A 20,536-nucleotide genomic window follows, 5' to 3' on the forward strand; every position below is an offset into this window, starting at 1 on the left:
CTTTCCAACTCCACTTTCAATCTCAACCGCACATCTTGGTTATGATTTGGAGTCCCATAATGTCTTTTTACCCTTGTAGTTTTTAACTCCACTCACAAAGGCTGAATGTGTGACCCTAAGTCACAGTTTTTCTAAAGATGTAATTTCATCTCTTACCACTAGAGCCTATGCCCTCCTGCCTGGCAGATTGTAGCAGAATGGATTTAGTATAAGGAAGTGTCTGATCGAAGGAATACAGGTGTAGACTATTTACTAAACAGTGAGAACATTCAAAAATTTGAGGTGCAAAAGGACTTGGGAGTCCTTGTACAGGATTCCCTAAAGGTTAATTTACAGGTTGAGTCAGTGGTGAGGAAGGCAAATGCAATATTAGCATTCGTTTTGAGAGGACTAGAATATAAAAGCAAAGATGTGATGCTGAGGCTTTATAAGGTATTGGTCAGACTGCACTTAGAGTATTGAGAACAGTTCTGGGCCCGTTACTTAAGAAAGGATGTACTGACATCGGAGAGGGTCTAGAGAAAGTTGATGAGAATGAACTCATACCTGGGCAGAGAAAATTCAGTGTCTGTACAACTGGCCCAGGTGTGTGGTTAGATCCCCCTGAGCACTAAGCCGATATGAAGAGCTTGATAGTGGCTTCAGGCTGGGCAACGGAATCTGGGCCTGGAGCAAGTTCCTGGTGGCGTGATCTAGGTCTGGAGCTTTTTGTGGTGGCGAGGTCCAAGTACAAGGTACATTAACTGTTTAGACAATTTAAATGCCATCCCAGATTGGAGGCGCGAGCCGATTTCACTGAGAGGATGAAGACTACCCTGGCTGCTGTGCTCCATGACCGTTAATATGATGAACTGATAAGTGAGACTTTGGGCCTACTCTGGACTGCTCTGGTTCAGATTTGAGTACTCAGTCTGGATTCGGAATGTTGTTGCTCACTTCAGCTATTTGCATGATTTGTATTTATTTCTCTCTTGTTATTCGGGTGTTGGTCTTTTATTTTTATTTTTATTTTTTCATTTAATTGGGTTCTTTCGGGTTTCTTACTTTGTGGCTACCTGTAATCAAGCAAATCTCAAGGTTGTATAATTTATACATTCTTTGATAATAAATGTACTTTATTCATCTTGAATCTTTTTTCGTTTGCACATTGTGTGTTCTGTCTTGTTTTTAATGGGTTTTATTGGGGTTTTTTTATTTTATGGCGGCCTGTAAGGAGAAGAATCTCAAGATTATATATTGTATGCATACTTTGATAATAAATGTTTATTGAACTTTGAAATATATCCAATGACTTGGCCTCCACAATGCTGTGGCAATGAATTCCACAGATATATTCCCTAGAAATCTGACTGCATTTCTGTTCTAAAAGGATGTTCTTGTATTCTTAGCTTGTGCCCTCTGATCAGAAACTCCTCCAATACAGAAATATCCTCTCCATATCCACTCTATCTAAGCCTTTCAATATTTGATAGATTCAATGAGATTACTCAATCATTCTTCTAAACTCCAGTGAGTGCAGACCCATAGCCAGCAAGCACTCCTCATATTCCTGGGTTCATTCTTGTAAATCTCTTCTCCTTCAATATGTAATGCACAGTAAGGTTTCACTGCTAAGGTAATGATTTCTCTGTAGCAGCAGTCTTTGGGTTATGACTACAGATAACGGGAGCTTTGGAATGTATGCTAGCCAATGAGAGGTATGGTGCTCTTTCTTGTGGGTCTGGGAGCACGAATTTCGCAGTCTTTTGTTGGTGAGTGATGATGAGAAAGACGTGAATGGAAAGAGTTGGTAGACTGGATGGAGTGGACGGAGTGAGGGTCCGATGGTCAGTGACCCTCATAGGAGGTTGATAGGGGACAAATGGACAATTCTGTGAGCTCCAACATGCACTTTAGAAGTTTCATTGCAATGGGCCCTTTTTCTTGTTATTTTCTTTACTATAGTCAGATTAAGATTTATAAAGTTCAGTCGTTTAATTACATACGGTGTGCTGTCTGATATTTTGCAATCCAGGTTTGTAACCGGGCAACATCTCATGCAGCATCCACAGAAATGAGATTTCTTAGTTTGGCTGGGCCAGAGGCTGTCTTCCACTAGACCAGGGGTCAATAACCTTTACCACTGAAAGAGCCATTTGGACCCGTTTCCCACAGAAAAGAAAACACTGGGAGCCACAAAACCCGTTTGACATTTAAAATGAAATAACACTGCATACAACATTTTTTTTACCTTTATGCTATGTATAAACAAACTATAATGTGTTGCATTTATGAAATCAATGAACTCCTGCAGAGAAAACGAAATTACATTTCTGCATGCAACAAAAACATTTTGAATTCTGAAAAAAAGACGTTGGGTTGAAGGTTACTTTTAAGTAAAATACTCAATGTCTATTTGAGTCCTTCTTGTATTTATGAAAAACGCCGAACTTAAATTTTCCGCCAGCAGCAAACCAAAAATAATGTCAGCCAGCTGTCAACCTGAAAAATAAAAGGACTATTTCACTGAACAATGAAAAAATATGAATATACGTAAAATAATAGGCAATTAAAATATTTATCATACTTGGTTAATGGGATTTCTGCTCCTGGACCTCAGCGCACAGCATCTGCACATCAGGGCTGTATGACGTTACCTTCATCTTTACACAGGATCGCAAGCTGTCATCTGTGAGGTGTGCGCGATGTTTGTTTTTAATAAAGTTCATGTTGGAGAACACCTGCTCACATACATATGTGGATCCAAAGATCGACAGGACTCCAAGCGCATACTTTTTAATGTTTACATAAATGTCGGGGATAGCATTCCATGTTTCGAACACAAGTTTGTCCGGTTTGCGGTGGTTTTCAATATCACTCCATTTGTGATTCTGAGCAAGAACGGCCTTCTGACGGGCAACATCTTCAAGGTCTGCTGTCAAGCGTCTAAACTTGGACACCCATATGTCTCTGTCGGCTATGTCAGCCAGTTCCATCTCAAGATCAGGTTGACTCACACCTGCCAATGCAGTCGTATTCAGTAGGGATGGATCGATGCTTAGGGGAGTGACCGGGAAGGATAATGTGTTTTTTTTCCTCTCTGAACTCACAGAAGCGTTTTCCAAACGATGTTTGCATTGCGATGATTGCAGAAAGTAAATACTCCGAATTTATCATGTCGTGAGCTTGTTTGAACTCTCTCAAATTGGGGAAGTGAGACAATGTGCCTTTCTGTAAATTTCTGGCAAGCACTGTCAACTTACGCTTGAATGCCAAAACATCCTCCAACATGTGCAGGGCTGTACGTCCTTTCCCCTGAAGAGCTGTGTTCAGCGTGTTCAGGTGCGCTGTCATGTCTACCATGAAGTGTAGCTTTTCCAGCCACTCTGGCTGTTCCAGCTCAGGAAAGGTGAACCCTTTGCTGCCCAGGAAAGTTTTCACTCCTTCCAGACACGCGACAAAGCGTTTCAGCACCTCCCCTCTGGACAGCCACCGGACTTTGTTGTGCAGCAGGAGATCATAATATGCTCTTTCCAGCTCATCCAGTAACAAACTGAATTGACGGTGATTTAAACTTTTTGCCATTATTTTATTGACATTCTGAATGACAACCTCCATTACTTCTGTGCATTCTGGAGGAAATGTTTGAGCGCACAGTGCCTCTTGGCCTGAGCGGCAACATAACTAGCGTATGTAGTTGATTTTCCAGACTTCATCCACTTCTTGAAATGATTTTTGCTCAGATCAACCTTCCGCATCAGTTCCGAAACGGCTTTTTTCCTCTCATCTCCATCCGGATATTTTTGAGCAAAGGCTGCGTGTTTATTCTGGAAATGCCTTGCGACATTTGACTTTTTGTTGTTTGCTAGTTTCTCATTGCATACTAAGCATACCGGTAAACCAGTCTCGTCAGCAGAGAAAGCAAATGAATCTGTCCACGTATCATTAAACGTTCTATTTTCTTCAGTCACTTTTCTATTTTTAGAATTCTCCATAGTTAGCCTACCTTGGATCGAAAAATTAAAGAAATCGCGCACTGGCGGGTGTCAGGCATTGGCAGTGGTGACGTATATTAATAGCGATAAAAACACGTTGTAGCGGTGTGCTACACGCAGTCAGTAAACTTTCTTTCTTTCTCAATCTTTTTATTAAATTTCATATATAAAGAAAAACGTAACATAATATTAAATAGGTTATAAATGCACTAGACTTGAAGTTAAATTAGTAATAAGATAACAATATCCTATTAAAATATCAGCAAAAAAAATCGTACAATAATCAATCAAACCTATATTGATTATACATGAAAAAGAATAAGAATAGTCATCAAAAGAAAAAAATATATAAAATGCAAGAAAAAATGTATATTAAAAAAAAATAAACCTAAACTAACATGGGCAATAATAACAGTTTATATGTATATGATAGTGTCAAAAACTCCGGAACTCCATACCAGAACAAGAATAAAAAGAGAAAAGGTCTGGAAGAGGCCAAATTAATTCATATAAAAGTGTCGAATTGATGAATCGAAAATAGTACTTCTAATTTTTTCTAAGCTCAGGCAAGAGATAGTTTGAGAGAACCACTGAAACGTGGTAGGAGGATTTACTTCTTTCCAATTTTGTAATATAGACCTTCTGGCCATTAATGTTGCAAAGGCGATCATTCATCTAATTGAAGGGGAAAGTCGACTACCATCCTCATTTGGTATACCAAAAATTGCAGTGATAAAGTGAGTTTGTAAATCAATATTCCAACTTGAGGAAATGGTAGCAAATATGTCCTTCCAATAGTTATGTAAGGTGGGACATGACCAAAACATGTGGGTCAATGAGGCCACATCTGAATGACATCTGTCACATTGAGGGTTAATATGAGAATAGAATCGAGCAAGCTTATCTTTAGACATATGAGCTCTATGTACGACCTTAAATTATATTAAAGACGCAGTCAGTAAACTGCAGTCAAAGATAACTTTATTCGAACTAAACAGCCTTGCTTTTAAGCCTCCCTCAACCCGCCCCCCATGGGCACGGATGCTCCAAAAGACACGTACTCACAAACCTTAGCCTGAACGCTGGCTAATTGTGAGCCAGTTCGGATGTGCCAGGAAATGGGTCACCACAACGTTTTATTTAGATTGTACAAGATCACCATAATCTTCAAATTTAGAATTACATTTCAAAAACTAACAAACTAACATAAAATACATTTTAATTAAATACTCACCATTTATTTTCCAACGCCACAGGGAGCCGCAGCACAGAGATGAAAGAGCCACGGGTTGCCGACCCCCGCGCTAGACAAATGAATGCAGGCTGAACCTCAGGGTTACAATTGTGGGGGTTCATCCAGGATTGATTCAGTTGAATGCTGTGTGAGTGTTCTGAGCATTGAACCAGTGGGTTGTCTGTTTAAGTCTGTGCTGGTGGGGTGGAGCGGTGGTGCATCTCTGTAACTGGTAACTGCGTGTTGAGTGGGGTGGATATTCGTTGAGTTTGTAGCAGGGAGGTTTGATAAAATTGGCGGGCTCAGACCTTGTTTTAGTTCAGATTATCACTGATGTAACGGTAGTGGAACTGCCAGTGTCTGTCGGTGCCCCAGGTGGTGGCCTGTCCATACTGTCAGGGAGGAGGAAAGGTAGCAGAGTGGGCCGAGTCCCGTAGCTGGGGGCGGAGACTTCAAAGACAGAGTTCTAGTGTTTCCGAGGAGAGAGGGGAAGGAGTGGTCGGATTTGGAATGTCTTAGTCCTCGTACCCCAGTGAAAAGTAAGAATTCTGAGGTAGTATCCGTCCTTACCTCTCTGGTGAATAAATGGAAAAATGCCAGGTTCAAAATCCCTGCTATGGTAGGCTCCACCTATTCTCTGGAATAACGCCCACCCCTGAAGGGGGAAGAGGAGTGTGAGACATGGGTGGAGCAGACCTCTCAGTTGTTAGATGAGTGGCAGTGCTCTGATGACATTAGGCGACAGAGATTGTTTGAGTGGGTGGGCAGCTGATGTGGTGAGAGCTGTGAAAACATGCCGACCCTTAGCTAGCATTGCCGATTATCTGGGTGCATTGGAGAGTGGGTGCCTTTAGTACAACAGGGAGCCCACTGGAGCTCATGGTGGGGTTTCAGAACATGCGTCAGGAGAAGTGGGAGAAGCTTTCTGCTTACATTTTTCCGCTAGAGAGGCCTTTAAATTGTTTGCAGCGCAGAGGGGTCTTTCAGGCAGCCGAGGAGGATCAGTTAAGAATGGACCAGATAGTCAAGGCGCCAGGTCCCAGGACCTGATTGCTTGGGGTCCCTGACAGTCTTGTAAAATGTGCCCCCTCCCTCCTTTGTTGAGCAGATCAGAGAGGTACGGGAGGAGGAGGATGCATCGGAGACGCGGGAGGGCTTCGTCAGCAGGGTAGAGTCCTCGGTAGTAGCCCTTGTGGTGAAGTGACCACAGATAGCCTACCCTGGAGAGTGGTAGAGGAGATTGTGGCAGAGTTGAGAACTGAGAACTCCCCCTATGATGGAACTGATGTATGGGCAGATCCTCCAAGGGTGCGAACAATGCAGAGGGCTGCTTGCAGCCGGTGTCATGCCAGAAGGAGAGTGAGCCCCCGGGTACCTCAGCAGAGACAGTCGTTGGGAAAACTTAGAGGAGACCCAGTGAGGGATGGCCTGGTGTCTCTGAGGGAACACGTCCCCAGCAATGTACCAAAGAACTCCCAAAAGTGAAAGACCCTATTCCTGAAGGCTTAGTGGGACCATGCTCCGGTGTGTCGCTACAAATCGAAGGTATTTACACTGAAGCCATACTCAACACCAGGTTGCAGGTCACGTTGTTGTACCATTCATTTTTCAACAGGTATCTGAAGCATTTACCACTGACCGCATTCAGGGCACTGGAGATCTCTGGGCTTGGTGCTGGTGATTATCCATATGACAGTTCTTTGTCAGTGAAATTGGAGTTCTTGGAGGCCGATATGGGAGTGTCTAAGGTCCTTGATACATTACTGCTGTTTTGTCTGGACCCCGTTCAGAAAGGCAGCGTTTGAATTCTGGTGGGGTCTGCAAAGAGAAGGTTGGCAAGAGCTTTCTGGGAACATTGTCCTTGTACCCGGGGTTTCGAGCTGCTTTTGAGGAAGTGCATGTATGCATTGGGCCAGATGTCGACTTTAGACTAGGGACTGTGTGGTTCACCTAGGCGAAGTCAGAGGTGGGTGGCCCAAAGAAGTAGCAAGAGTGATAGGGACCCCCAAATTTCCCAGGGTGCCTGAGGGTGAGGCCCTCTTAGTGGACGCTCTGGAAGACCACGAGGGAGAGTGGGGATTTCCTGCTAGGGTACTGGTGAGGCCTGATTTGCAGAAGCCCTTGGTTGTACAGGTGAGCAGGATGGCAGTGATTGTCAGGAACATTACGAAGAGGGAAGTCACCTTCAAGTGGAGGAATGCTCCTCGTGCATCTGTTGCGGGTGACGGTAATGTCTAGTGTCCCTCTGAGACAAGCCAGGGAGAAACTATTGGAAAAAGGGGGGATATTGACCACTGAGTCATTCGACTTTGGGGACTCCCTGGTTCCTGCATGCTGGAAAAGGAGGTTGGTAGAGAAGATGTTGAAGCTGGAAGGTGTCTTTTCCACTGATGGATTTGATGTGGGTTGTTCCAAGTGCACTCATCACACTACCCGGTTGATTGAGGACACCTCGTTTAGAGAGGCCATGGAGACTAGCCCCTGCAGAGGTGGAGGACGTTTGGCAGCATTTAAGTTGAAGGAAGCTGGGACAATTACTGAGGCCAGAAGCCCCTATGCGTCCCCAATAGCAGTGGCCTGAAAGAAGAATGAGAAGGTACGGATGTGTGTGGACGATAGGACTCTGAACAGGTACACTGTCCCTGACCTGTATATGGCCCCGATGATTGAAGATGCGCTGGCCTGTCTGAGTGGTGTGAAGTGGTTCGGTGTGCTGGACTTGAGGTGTGGATATTACCAGATCCCCATGAGTGAGGCTGACAAAGAGAAGACGGCATTTATATGTCTCCTGGGATTCTTCAAGTTTGAAAGGATGCCCCAGGGCATATTAGGAGGCCCTGCAACCATCCAGCGGGTCATGGAGAAGATGGTGGGGGATATGAACTTTCTTGAGATATTGGTGCATCTGGATGATCTCATAGTGTTTGGATCCACCTTGGAGGAACATAAAGCAAGGGTACTGAAGGAGCTGGGCCGTCTGAAAGCTGACGGGTTAAAACTTTCTGCTAAACGTCTGTTAGCTATGTTGGGTACTTAGTCTCAAGGGATGGGGTAGCTACAAATAGAGGTAGTGACCACTTGGCCAAGACTCCAGACTGTGAGCGATCTGCGCTCATTCCTCGGGTTCTCTGGGTACTATCGGAGATTCATGAAGGGCTATGCCAAAGTGAGTCACCTGTTGAATCAGCTTCTGTGTGGTTACCCTCCCTTAGGGAAGAAAGGAAGAGGGGAGAAAAGGACAAGAGTGTGGAGAGTATCTTAACCTGTCAGAGCCCTTTGGACCGAGGTGGGATGCAAATTGTGAGGAGGTCTTTCAGTCGCTGAAGGAGCTGCTGACCCAGGTGCCGGTGCTGGCTTTTGCGGACCCCCGATTGCCATATGTACTGTACATGGATGCCAGTTTGGGAGACGTCCTGTATCAGGATCAGGGCACTGGGTTGAGACCCATTTCATTTGTCAGCCAGAGTCCGTTGCCCTCCAAGAAAAACTATCCCACGCACAAGTTGAAACTTCTGCTGTTGAAATGGGCGGTGGTGGATAAGCTGAGAGACTACCTCCACAGGGTCAAGTTTGAGGTGAGGACAGACAACAACCCCCTAACTTATATACTGACTTTGGAGAAACTGGATGCCATGGGCCATCGGTGGTTGACGATGTTGTCTGCCTATGACTTTGGCCGGGGAGCTGGAACATTGATGCAGATGCTTTGTCCCGAAGGGTGCATGAGGGACTGGACAGGGCTGAGGAGTGGGAGAGCGTTTCTGCCCCAGGGGTGAAGGTCATGTGTCAGTTTCCCATCACCGTGAGTGCCGATGGAAAGGACGGGCGGAATCAAGTGGTGGATCAATTGGGAGCTCTGATAACGCTATCTGCCAAGTTTACTGCTCTGAAGATAAATCAGCTGCTAGAATTGAGTTCTGGGGAAGTGGTGGCTGCTCAGCGAGATGATCCCACCAGTACCATTAGGTCGGTGGTCAAATAGGGAGACATGGCTCAGGTGGAGAAGACGAAATCATGATGGTGTCTCCATTACTGAGAGAATGTCCTCGGTTGGAGTTGCAGAACCGGATCTTGTACTGGGCCAGTCACCCCCAGACCTATCTCAACTGGTTCTGCTGGAAAGTAACAGAGGATTGCATTGAAGTCACTTCATGATGATTCTGGACACTTGGGGGTTGAAAAAAGCTATGGATTGCTCAGAAATCAGTTTATTGGCCCAAAATGAAACTAGAGGTCAAAGAATACTCAAGTTGTGCATTTGATGCATACGGCAGAAGACACTGTCTACGTGGGCACTGGGACAAGCTCTAGTCATAACCCAAACATTGCTTCTACAGAGCTCCCTTGTCCCACTGCAGAGTGCAGAGTCCTGGACCTGGTGTGTATGGAGTTAATCAAGGCACTTTAAAACTGTAAAGCATTGTGCTATGCTGGTTTTATGCTCAAGACACTTACCAGCTGCTACCATTCATTTCACAGGAGATGTTTCTGATGGGTGCGATGGGCCCTCCTGGAGGTGGCCGGACAGTTATCTCTCCACGCCTGCTAAGCCGCTTTAACCTGATCAACATGACATTTCCTGTGGTAGGTGGTCACTCTCTATCAATACCTGACATAATTCCAGCATCTTAAAAATTAAAATAAGGTGAAACAATTTCATTAAATTGTGAGATGGACAGGACAATGTTTGTGGTCCTTGAGTCTGTCACATCTAACTTGTAATTTGTATTATCTACGCTTCCCATTTCACATAGAACTTGTTATTCTTTTTTAGTATTTTAGCTTTCTTTGTCTAATATACATCAAAACATACGGTGAAATGTATCATTTACTTCAAATCAAATCAGAGAGAATTGTATTGGAGACACCTGCAAGTGACACCATTCTTCTAGCACTAACATAGCATGCCCACAACTCACTAATACTAACCTGTGCATCTTTTGGACTGTGGAGGAAACCGAATCACTCAGAGGAAACCCACAATCTCTTGGGGAGAAAAGCCTTACAGACAGCAGCGGGAATTGAACCCCAGTCTTACAGCTAACCGCTCTACTACCGTGCTATCCATGGTATCCTGAAAGTGGCAACAAATGTGCGGGAAACATTTGTGAAATTCCTCTCCTACCACCTTAGTGATCAGAAATGGAGGGGTTTCACTCTGTCATTGACAGTGTCATACTGTACCGAGCTTCTGCAGACAGGTTCTGATGTAGGGTTTCAGTCCAAAATGTCGACTCTTTCTTCTTCTCCATAGATGCTGTCTGACCTGCTGTGTTCCTCCAGCATTTTAAATGTGTTACTCCATTTTACTGTATTAGTTACCGAGTTTTATCTGCTCTATCTACGATATCATATGCACCCTTAATGATCCCAGTAAACATGTTGTGGTCATTTATGTCTGTGCACAGATGTATCTCACTTGACCTGATTTCCTGTTTCCTCATGCTCTTCAGCAGACTGATGTGAACATTTTCCCTCTGACAGACCTCCCAGATTAAGCGTATTTTCAGTACGATGATAAACCAGAAGCTGCAGGACTTTGAAGAGCAGATAAAGCCAATTGGCAACATCATCACAGATGCCACCATTGAGCTTTACGATGAAGTTGTTCAGAGATTTCTGCCAACACCAACCAAAATTCACTATCTCTTCAACCTCCGAGATATCTCCAAGGTACCCATTCTCCATCGTAGTATTTACCCTAATCTCCATCTTTCTCTTGCTCTTTCAAGCTCTCACCTATCTCCCACTACTGCACTGTATTTTTCCCATTCTTCTTCCTCGATTGTTGATACATCTATCAAATCTCCCTTCATTCGCCTTTGCACCAGGGATGAAGTCCTAACATAATTTGGAGTATTGTTTGCAGCTCTGGTCACCTGCCTACAGGACAGATATAATAAGGTTGAACGAATACAGAGAAAATTTACAAGGATATTGAGAGAACTTGAGGAAGTTGAATAGATTAGGAGAATGAGGGGAGATTTGATAGAGGTATACAAAATTATGAAGTGTATAGATAGCATAAATGCAAGCAAGGGTTCTTTATTGAGGTTGGTTGAGATCAGAACTAGAGGTTAAAGATGAAAGTTGAAATACTTAAGTGGGAACCTGAGGGGAAACTTCTTCCCTCAGAAGGCGGTGTGAATGTGGAATGCACTGTCAGTAGACGTGGTGGATGTGGATTTGATTTCAACATCTAAGATGAATTTGTTTAAATATATTTTTGAGAGGGGAATGGAGGCCTACGTGTGGGTTGATGGGATTTGGCAGAACAACAGTTCAGCATTGACCAGAAAGGCCAAAGGGCCTATGCCTGTAATGTAGCGCACTATGATTATGGTGAAAGTGTGTTTTAGTTTGTACCGCACCCTGTTTAGGTTGGGTTCACCCAGCACCATTGTTTACACTAAATCCTGTATTGGTTTGACTGCTGCCCACAGGTTTTCCAAGGGATGCTCCGTGTGCACAAAGATTACCATGACTCAAAATCCAGCATCGCTCGGCTCTGGCTCCATGAATGTTTCAGGTACTTTTCTTACTCTCTACCTTCCCCCCAAAGCTTTTCAATACACCCCTGGGTCCTGTTGGCATGCTACCCTTCATCAATCAGGGTAAAGAGTACCAAAACTGCAATTTTACACGATTCTGCCCACGCCACAATTGGAGTATTGTGTACAGGTCTGGTCACCCTGATATAGGAAAGATGTAATTAAACTAGAAAGAGTGCGAATATCAACAAATGATGCCAGGACTACAGAGTTATAGGGAGAGGCCTTTTCTCCTTAGAGTGTAGGAGATTGAGGAGTAATCTCATAGAAGGGCATAGACATGTTTTTTTTCCCCATGGTTCAGAAATTGAAAATTAGCAGAATTTCCTATCGGAGCAACACTTGCTCAATGTTAACCATCTCATTTCCCTGATCAGGAATATTCCATACTAACCCTCCCATCTCCTTGATCCGGGATATTCCATATTAATTCTACCATGTGCCTGATCTCAAGATATTCCACATTAACCCTTCCTGATCTGAGATATTCCACATTAAACCTCCCATCTTCCTGATCCAGGATATTCCATGTTAACCATTCCTTGTGTCTGATTCTGAGATGCTCTACATTAACCCTCCTTTCTCCCTAATCTGGGATATTCCATGTTAACCAATCTGTCTATCTGATCCACGTTAACATTCCCATCTCCCTGATCTAGGGTGTTTTCTGATCGGTTTGTGGACCAGAAGGACATGGAACTGTTTATGACATTGCTGAATGAGAAGTTGGGAACCTTCTTGGATATGACATTCCACAATCTCTGTCCTAACAAGCAACCACCCATCTTTGGTAAGTATGGATGGCCAATGGTATAGGCCATCATGGTTTCCATCGAGCTCAGACACTTACACAGCATTCACTGAATGTGTATCATTTGTCAGAAGATTTGTGTGGTGAGTATGACTAGGTTTAAGCATCTGTTCCTTTTCATGTCAACACTGGGTAATGGTTTGGAGTTCTATCCAGGACTTTCCTGAGGTACCTGGGGAAGATGCTGTGTTCAGAATACCAGGCTGCCTTCCTGTCCAGTTCATAAACCCAAAGGATTCTGCAGGTGCTAGAAATCCAAAGCAACACACACAGAGTGCTGGAGGAACTCAGAGAGTCAGGCGACATCTATGGAGATGAATAAACAGTTGAAGTCTCAGGCCATGACCCTTCATCAGGACTAGAAAGGAAGGGGACAGAGGATGAGGGGAGGTGGGAGGAGTATGAGCTGGCAGGTGATGGGGGAAGGTGGGTGGGGGAGGGGGATGAAGTAAGAGGCTAAGAAGTGGACCATATGGAAGAGCTAAAGCCCTGAAAAGGGAGGAATGCGATAGGAGAAGAGTGTGGACCATGGGAAAAAGGGAAGGAGGAACAGACCAAAAGGAGGCAATGGCAGGTGAGGAGAAGAGATGGGGTGAGAGGGGAATGGAAAAGGAGAGAGGAGGCATAGGAGAAATTATCAGAGGTTAAACAAATCAGTGCTCATACCACAGGTTGGAGACTACCCAGATGGAATGTCATGTGTTGCACCTCCAACCTGAGCCTGGCCTCAACGTGGCAGTAGAGGAAACTGTGGACAGAGGACAGACATGTTGGAATGGGAATGGGAAGTACATTAAAATGGGTGGCCACTGGAAAATAATACCTCTTGAGGCTGTGTCTGCGGTGCAGTCTATGGTGTTTACTTGAACCATCCGCCAATGACGACTGATGGAACGTGCATAGCTGGGATTGTGGTCTATCTGCTGGACACAGAGTAGGAAATGGGTTTCTGCCAAAAGCTGTGACTTCATTAGAAAAACATTCATACCGATGGCACTTAACTATCACAGCGATTGGCTGTTGATGTCTAGGCTATTGTTTTGTGTGATGGCCAAAGGGGTAGTTCGAGTTCAGTTCATGACTGAAATCCCAGTGGTAGCCATCACACCCTGTGAGATACAAGCTGAAATGCCTTTTTCATACAGAGAGTTCTGATATCCCTCTGGATTTGGGCAGCGGGTACAAGTGAATCAGTTATCGGGGAAAGTGCACTGTTGCTCTCTAAATGCCTATGAGCAGCGTCACCTGAACTCTGTGCAATATTACACCTTTGGCCATTTTCTCATCAAAATTATCACCAAGGGAGCTAGAACAGTACAGCACAGTACAAACCCTTCAGCCCATGAAGTTGTGCTGACTTATTTACTTACTCCAGGATCGATCTAACCCTTCCCTCCCACATTTCCCTCCATTTTTCTATCATCCATGTACCTCTTAAATATCCTTAATATCCTTTCCAGTGCCACCACCCCGGCAGCATGTTCCACTCTCCCACCACTCTGTGTGAAAAAAAAACTCACCTCTGATATCCCCTACCAATCACTTTATTTAAGAAATCTTAAAATTATGCCCCTTTGTGCTAGCCATTTCCACCCTGGAAAATAGTCTCTGGTTGACTAGATCGGTACCTCTTATCATCTTGTACACCTTGAATCCTCCTTTACTCCAAAGAGAAATGGTCTCTCTGAAATGTTCAATCATCACCCTTCGAGTGGGGACCCCAAACCTGGCTGCTTTTCTGTTCCAGGTTCACCAGTGCTACATGAAGTGGTTTAGCCCCATTTTCCAGCACAGCACCTTCAGCTCTCAGCCTAGGGCATGTGATCAGCAGCCCCGAGGAAACATGATCTTGGTTGGGTTTGAGGGTAGTGGGTGGCAGAGTCTCTCCCAGATATCAGACTTCATCTCTGTTTACAATGCATACAAAATCGAAGCCCAGTTCAAGAATCAAGTGCCAGCTCCCCACACCAGACCCCTTTCACCTACCAAAGTGCATCAACAGGTTTCCTACAGGTCGGCCCTGATTAATGTGGAAGTCTTTCTTTCTTGGCCAGGTGACTTCATGCGAGGAGATGTCTATGAAGACCTCACCAACTTCAAGGCACTGAAAGCCTACATGGAGGCCCAGCTGGAGGAGTATAATGCCACCCCTGGGGTGGTGCCAATGAGCCTTGTTCTATTCAAAGATGCCATTGAACACGGTAACCAAAATAAAACTATTCTGGGGCTCTTATATCAAATCAGTAAACACCTTAATGACCTTCAGTCTTTGAAAGGCTACAGAATGTATTAAGGAATATGGTTGTGCTATCACAATGGATAAAGCACAAAGAAAACCTTTTCCCTGATCCCAGCCCAGCATTCAGGTGTCCTCTGAGCCTGTTACTTATTTAGAGATACAGCACGGTAACAAGCCTTTCCGGCCCAATGAGCCTACCCTGCCCAATTACGCCCATGAGGTCAATTAACCTATTAACACGTACGTGTTTGGGATAATGTAAGATGAGATACAGGGGCAGAAGCAGGCCATTCAGCCCATCAAGTCTACTCCACCATTCAATCATGGGCTGATCCAATTCTTTCAGTCATTCCCACTCCCCTGCCTTCTCCCTATACCCATTGATGCCCTGGCTAATCAAGAACCTATCTATCTCTGCACCCAATGACTTGGCTTCCACAGCCGCTCGTGGCAACAAACTCCACAGATTTACCACCCTCTGACTGAAGTAATTTCTCCGCATCTCTGTTCTAAATGGACGTCCTTCAATCCTGAAATCGTGCCCTCTTGTCCTAGACTCCCCTACCATGGGAAATAACTGTGCCATATCTAATCTCTTCAGCTCTTTTAACATTTGGAATGTAAGAGGAAACCGGGGCACCTGGAGGAAGCCCATGCAGTCATGGGGAGAATGTACAAACTGCTTACAGACAGCAGTAGGAATGCTACCCCAAGCCTCTGATCGCTGTTGCTGCAAAGCATTACATTAATCTCTATGATACCCCGCTGCCCCATTGCTGGAAATACTCAGTAGATCAGGCAGCATCTGTGGGAAGAGACTGTAGGTATATCAGGTTGAAGATCTTCTATGTTGATGGTAAGTGAGGAGACCAGTTGTCTCCATGTGTGCTATGCATGTTGGCCTGCCTACAGCTGAATCCCCTGCTCTTCCTCCCACAGTGACTCGGATTGTGCGTGTGATCGGCCAGCCCCGAGGAAACATGCTCTTGGTTGGGATTGGGGGCAGTGGGCGACAGAGTCTCTCCCAGCTATCAGCCTTTATCTCTGTCTACAATACGTTCAAGATCGAAGTTACCAGGGTCTATCGCAAGCTGGAGTTTAGAGATGGTGGGTCCTATCCCCGTACCAGCTTCATATTGTGCTGGTGATGTTAAAACGTGCATCCTATGTCGAGTGATTCATAGAACTTAAGAAGTCAAACATTACAGCATATTGCAGGTCCTTTGGCCCATGATGTTTTGCCAGCATTTTAACTTACTCTAAGATCAATTTAACCCAGGGGCTCCCCATCTTTATAATGCCACAGATCCATAAGATTAAGCAAGGAGACTGTGGAACTCAGGTCCAGACTGTGGAACCTTTCTCTCCTACATAGTCCTCCATTTTTCTATTATTCATGTACCTATCTAAGATGTCATTAAATGCTTTTCATGTATCTATCTGCCTCTGCTGTGTGTTCCACCACTGTCTGTGAAATCACCCCGATGCTTTCCTCCAATCTGCTTAAAATTACGCCCACTCGTACTAACCATTTCTGCCTCAGGGAAAAGTCTCTCATCATCTTGTACACTTCTTTCGAGTCACCTCTCATCCTTCTTAGCTCCAAAGAGAAAGTCTCTAGCTTGCTATCTTGTGGAGCTGGAGGAGCTTACATAGGCATCAGAATCAAAATCAAACACAAAGTACACTGCAGATGCTGTGGTCAAGTCAACACGTACAAACAAGCTGGATGAACTCAGCAGGTCGAGCAGCATCTGTTGAAATGAGCAGTCAATGTTTTGGGCCGAATCCTTCATCAACACTTCACTTGTGAGTCTGCTGGGGTCATCTATTGCATCTATTGCATCCTGTGCATTGGTGTCTCTATACCAGACTGAAGCTCCTGGTGCGGCCTCCTCTACATCGGCGAGACCCGACGCAGATTGGGGGACTGCTTCGTTGAGCACCTCTGCTCTGTCCGCCACAACAGACAGGATCTCCCGGTTGCCACCCACTTCAACTCTGCTTCACGTTCCCATTTGGATATGTCCATACTTGGCCTCCTCTACTGTCATGATGAGGCCAAACTTCAGTTGGAGGAGCAACACCTCATCTACCGTCTGGGTAGCCTCCAGCCCTTTGGTATGAACATCGAATTCTCCAACTTCTGGTAATTCCCTCCCTCTCCCTTCCCCCATCCCAATTTCACTCTGCCTCCTCTTCTAGCTGCCTATAACCTCTCTCATGATTCTGCCTTCTTCTACTACCCATAGTGCTTTCCCCTTACATTTCTTCTTCACCTTTCCTGCCTAATTCCTCCCTGCTTCCCCTCCCCACCCCTTGATCTTTCCTCTGATTGGTTTTTCACCTGGCACCTTCCCCCTCCCCCCACCTTCTTTATAGGGCCCCTGCCCCCTCCTTCTTCAGTCCTGATGAAGGGTCTCGGCCCGAAACGTTGACTGCTCATTTCAACGGATGCTGCCCGACCTGCTGAGTTCCTCCAGCTTGTTTGTAAGAATTAAAATCAAGTTTATTATCACTGACATACTTAAGTTGTGGAATCTGTTGTTTTGCAGCAGCAGTACAACGCAAAGCTAGATTATAATAAGAAGTATATTTTTAAAAATAAGTAGGGAAAGAAGAGTGCAAAATAGGGAGGGTAATTCTTGGACTGTTTGGAACCTGATGCTGAAGGAGAAGAGGCAGAAACAAAAACATTGATTCTGTGTCTTCAGGATCCTGTGCCTCCTCCCTGATGATAGCCATGAGAAGAGGCTATGTCCTGGGTGGTGCGGTTCCTTAAAGATTGGTGCTGCCTTCTTGAGGCACCACCTTCTGCACCTTTTGTCTTCAATGGTGGGGAGGCTAGTGCCCATAATGTAGCTGGCTGAGTTTACAACCCTCTTCAGCTTTTTCCAATCCTGTGCATTGGTGTCTCTATACCAGACTGAAGCAACCAGCTCTCCTCATCTGCAGAAATTCACTAGAGTCTTTGCTGTCATATCTGATGTACATCTGTAGAAATTTATATCTGAATGAATCTGTAGAATGACTTCCCATAGTCTGAGGAACTGGGAAATAAATATGACTTCAAAAGCTTTCATGTTTATTGAACTCACCTTTACCTTCGCAGATCTCAAGAAAATTTACAAAGAAGCTGGAGTTCAAAATAATCCAACAATGTTTCTCTTAACGGACACCCAATTAGTTGAAGAGAGCTTTTTGGAAGATATTAATAATATTCTGAGCTCAGGAGAAGTTCCGAATTTGTTTAAAGCAGATGAACTTGATGAGGTGAGTGAATGATAGACATGCAAACTGGTTTAAACCTCCCAGCTTCATGCAGAGTTCCTGTATGTCACACTGAGATTAACACCAGAGACGTAGGCAGGAGGCAACATCTCAGCTGATCCTTGTCCACATGCCCACCTCATGCCCATATCATCTGATTATTTTTAATGTCCAAAACTCTATTGATCATGACCTTGAATATAGTAATTATAGAATTTTAGAGTCTAGAGAATTCTAGAGATTCGAAGTAAAGATGTCAAGCCCTTACCTTTAGCCTTTGCCTATGTCTACATTTGCTCCATCCCAGAATCTTGCACGTCAGTGAGATTCTGCCAAATTCCAATGATTTAACAGAGCTAACAGAGCTGGACCAGTAGGATGACCATGTCTCGGGAATCAATCCTATGTGGTCTCTTCAAAACTCATAGAATTACAGCACCTTCCTCCTCATATAATCCATGCTTCTTAGATTAAAGGCCAACACACCATTTGTATTTGTGGAGGAGACACACATTAGGAACTCACACAAATCCGTGTGGTAATGAGCAGAAAGTGCAAACTGATGGATGGTCCATTGAATAAGGATACAGGTAGAAAGACACGTTAGACTAACATAAATTGGTTAGTGACTAGATGTTTGGATTTTAGGATCCTGCACATCTCAGTGTGGAGTTTCATTGTGTCTATAAGACCATAGGACAGGAGTAGAATTAGACTACTCGGCCCATCAGGTCTGCTCCACCATTCGATCATTGCTGATTTACTTTCCTCTCAACCCTATTCTCCTGCCTTCTCCTTGTAACCTTTGACATCCATAGTAATCAAAAACCTATCAATTTCTGCTTTAAATATATCCAATGACTTGGTCTACACAGCCATCTGTGGCAATGAATTCCTCAGATTCCTCCTCTTCTCTGTTCTGAAGGGACACCCTTCTGAGAAAGAATAAACAGAATACACTTAAAAATGGTGGCTAAGTAACAGAAATATAAAGTTATAATAGACCTTTGACCAGCATCCAATCTGGACATTGGATGTTTGGAGAGGAGGGGACTTCAATCAGGTCCACTGGCTGAGGATAAAAGGCAGCAGCAGGTCGTGGCAGCATAATAGAGCTTTGACCAGTGACAAACCGGTGTCTGGGAATGATTCGTAAGAGCAAATTAAAGGAAAGCAGGGGAAAGCACAGTGGCTGTCATCTGAGTGGGCAGTCATTGTGGTGATTTTGAAGAGAGGCTTCATTCAGAGAGAGCAAAGGGAGGAAAAGCTCGTTTTCTTTCCTCATATCTGCTCAGCTGGGACAGTAGAGTGAAATGCTCTTCTTGCAGAATGTGGGAAAGCAGGGAGACCTCCAGTGACCCTGCAAGAAGTTCATCCAACTGCAGCTTCTATCATTCACGTAGCTGAAGGGGTGATAGACAGAACATATAGAGAGGTAGTTGCACACAAGGTGACAGTCAGGAACGAGGAAGAGGTTAAGGAGCCAGTGCAGAGTACTTTGTGGCCATCCCCCTAAGCAACAGATATATCATTTTGGATACCGCCGTGACAGATGACCTATCAGAGGAGAGTCACAGTGGTCGGGTCTCTGGTAATGAGTCTGCCGCTGTGACTCAGAAGGGAGGAGGGTAGTGAGCATGCTCTGATGATAGAGGATTTGTTAGCTCTGTGGATAAGAACAAGATTCCCAGATGCTATGTTGCCTGCTGGGTGTCAGGTTCCAGGATATATCAGATCGAGTGGGAGGGTGAACAGCCAGAAGTCGTGGTCCATGTAGGTACCAATGACGTGGGTAGGACAAGTGATGGGGTTCTCCACAGGGAGTTCAGCATGTTAGATGCTAAGTTAAAAGACAAGACCTCCAGAGTTGTGATCTCAGGATTGCTACATTTGCCGTGTGCAACAGAACTAGGAAGATTATATAGCTTAACACATGGCTATGGAGTTGGTGTAGGAGGGAAAGCACAAGATTTTTGGATCATTGGGCTCCTTTCCAGGTGGGACCTGTACAGAAGGGGCAGTTAGAACCTGAGCTGGAGAGGTACTAATATCCTAGCAGGAAATGGAGGGAGGGAGATGGGAACCAAAGTGCCAGAACAGTTAGTTGAGAGGGTGTGGAGGCAGATGTTGGTAAAACCGCAGAAGAAGTTAGGAATCAAAGAGTTGCAATGTAAAAGGTGGACAAAATTGAATAGGGTGAATACAGGACTGAAGATGTATATAAATGCGCAGTAGATGAAATAAGGTAGATGAACTTTGCAGCACAGTTGCAGATTGTCAGGTATGATGTTATAGGCATCACCGAACCATGGCTGCAAGATTGTAGCTGGGAGCTTAATGTCCAAGAATACACATTGTATTGAAAGGACAGGCAGGAAGGCAGAGGGGGCAACATTGCTCTTTTGGTTAAAAAAAAGTCCTATCATTAAAAAAAGGTGACATCGGGTTAGATGTTAT

General features: G+C 44.6%; 1 protein-coding gene across 1 annotated transcript in view; it reads left to right on the forward strand.

Annotated features, from left to right (window-relative positions):
* dnah2 (dynein, axonemal, heavy chain 2) overlaps nucleotides 1-20,536 on the forward strand; it is a 462,789-nt gene that overhangs the window by 319,595 nt on the left and 122,658 nt on the right. The window contains exons 51-57 of the mRNA XM_059975314.1: nucleotides 9,688-9,792; nucleotides 10,693-10,881; nucleotides 11,652-11,737; nucleotides 12,419-12,549; nucleotides 14,625-14,771; nucleotides 15,749-15,916; nucleotides 17,922-18,082. Coding sequence (XP_059831297.1) covers nucleotides 9,688-9,792; nucleotides 10,693-10,881; nucleotides 11,652-11,737; nucleotides 12,419-12,549; nucleotides 14,625-14,771; nucleotides 15,749-15,916; nucleotides 17,922-18,082 — 987 coding nt within the window. The remainder of the gene's footprint in view (nucleotides 1-9,687; nucleotides 9,793-10,692; nucleotides 10,882-11,651; nucleotides 11,738-12,418; nucleotides 12,550-14,624; nucleotides 14,772-15,748; nucleotides 15,917-17,921; nucleotides 18,083-20,536) is intronic.

This window comes from Hypanus sabinus, chromosome 7 (genome assembly GCF_030144855.1).
Source record: "Hypanus sabinus isolate sHypSab1 chromosome 7, sHypSab1.hap1, whole genome shotgun sequence".
NCBI classification, from domain to species: Eukaryota; Metazoa; Chordata; class Chondrichthyes; order Myliobatiformes; family Dasyatidae; genus Hypanus; species Hypanus sabinus.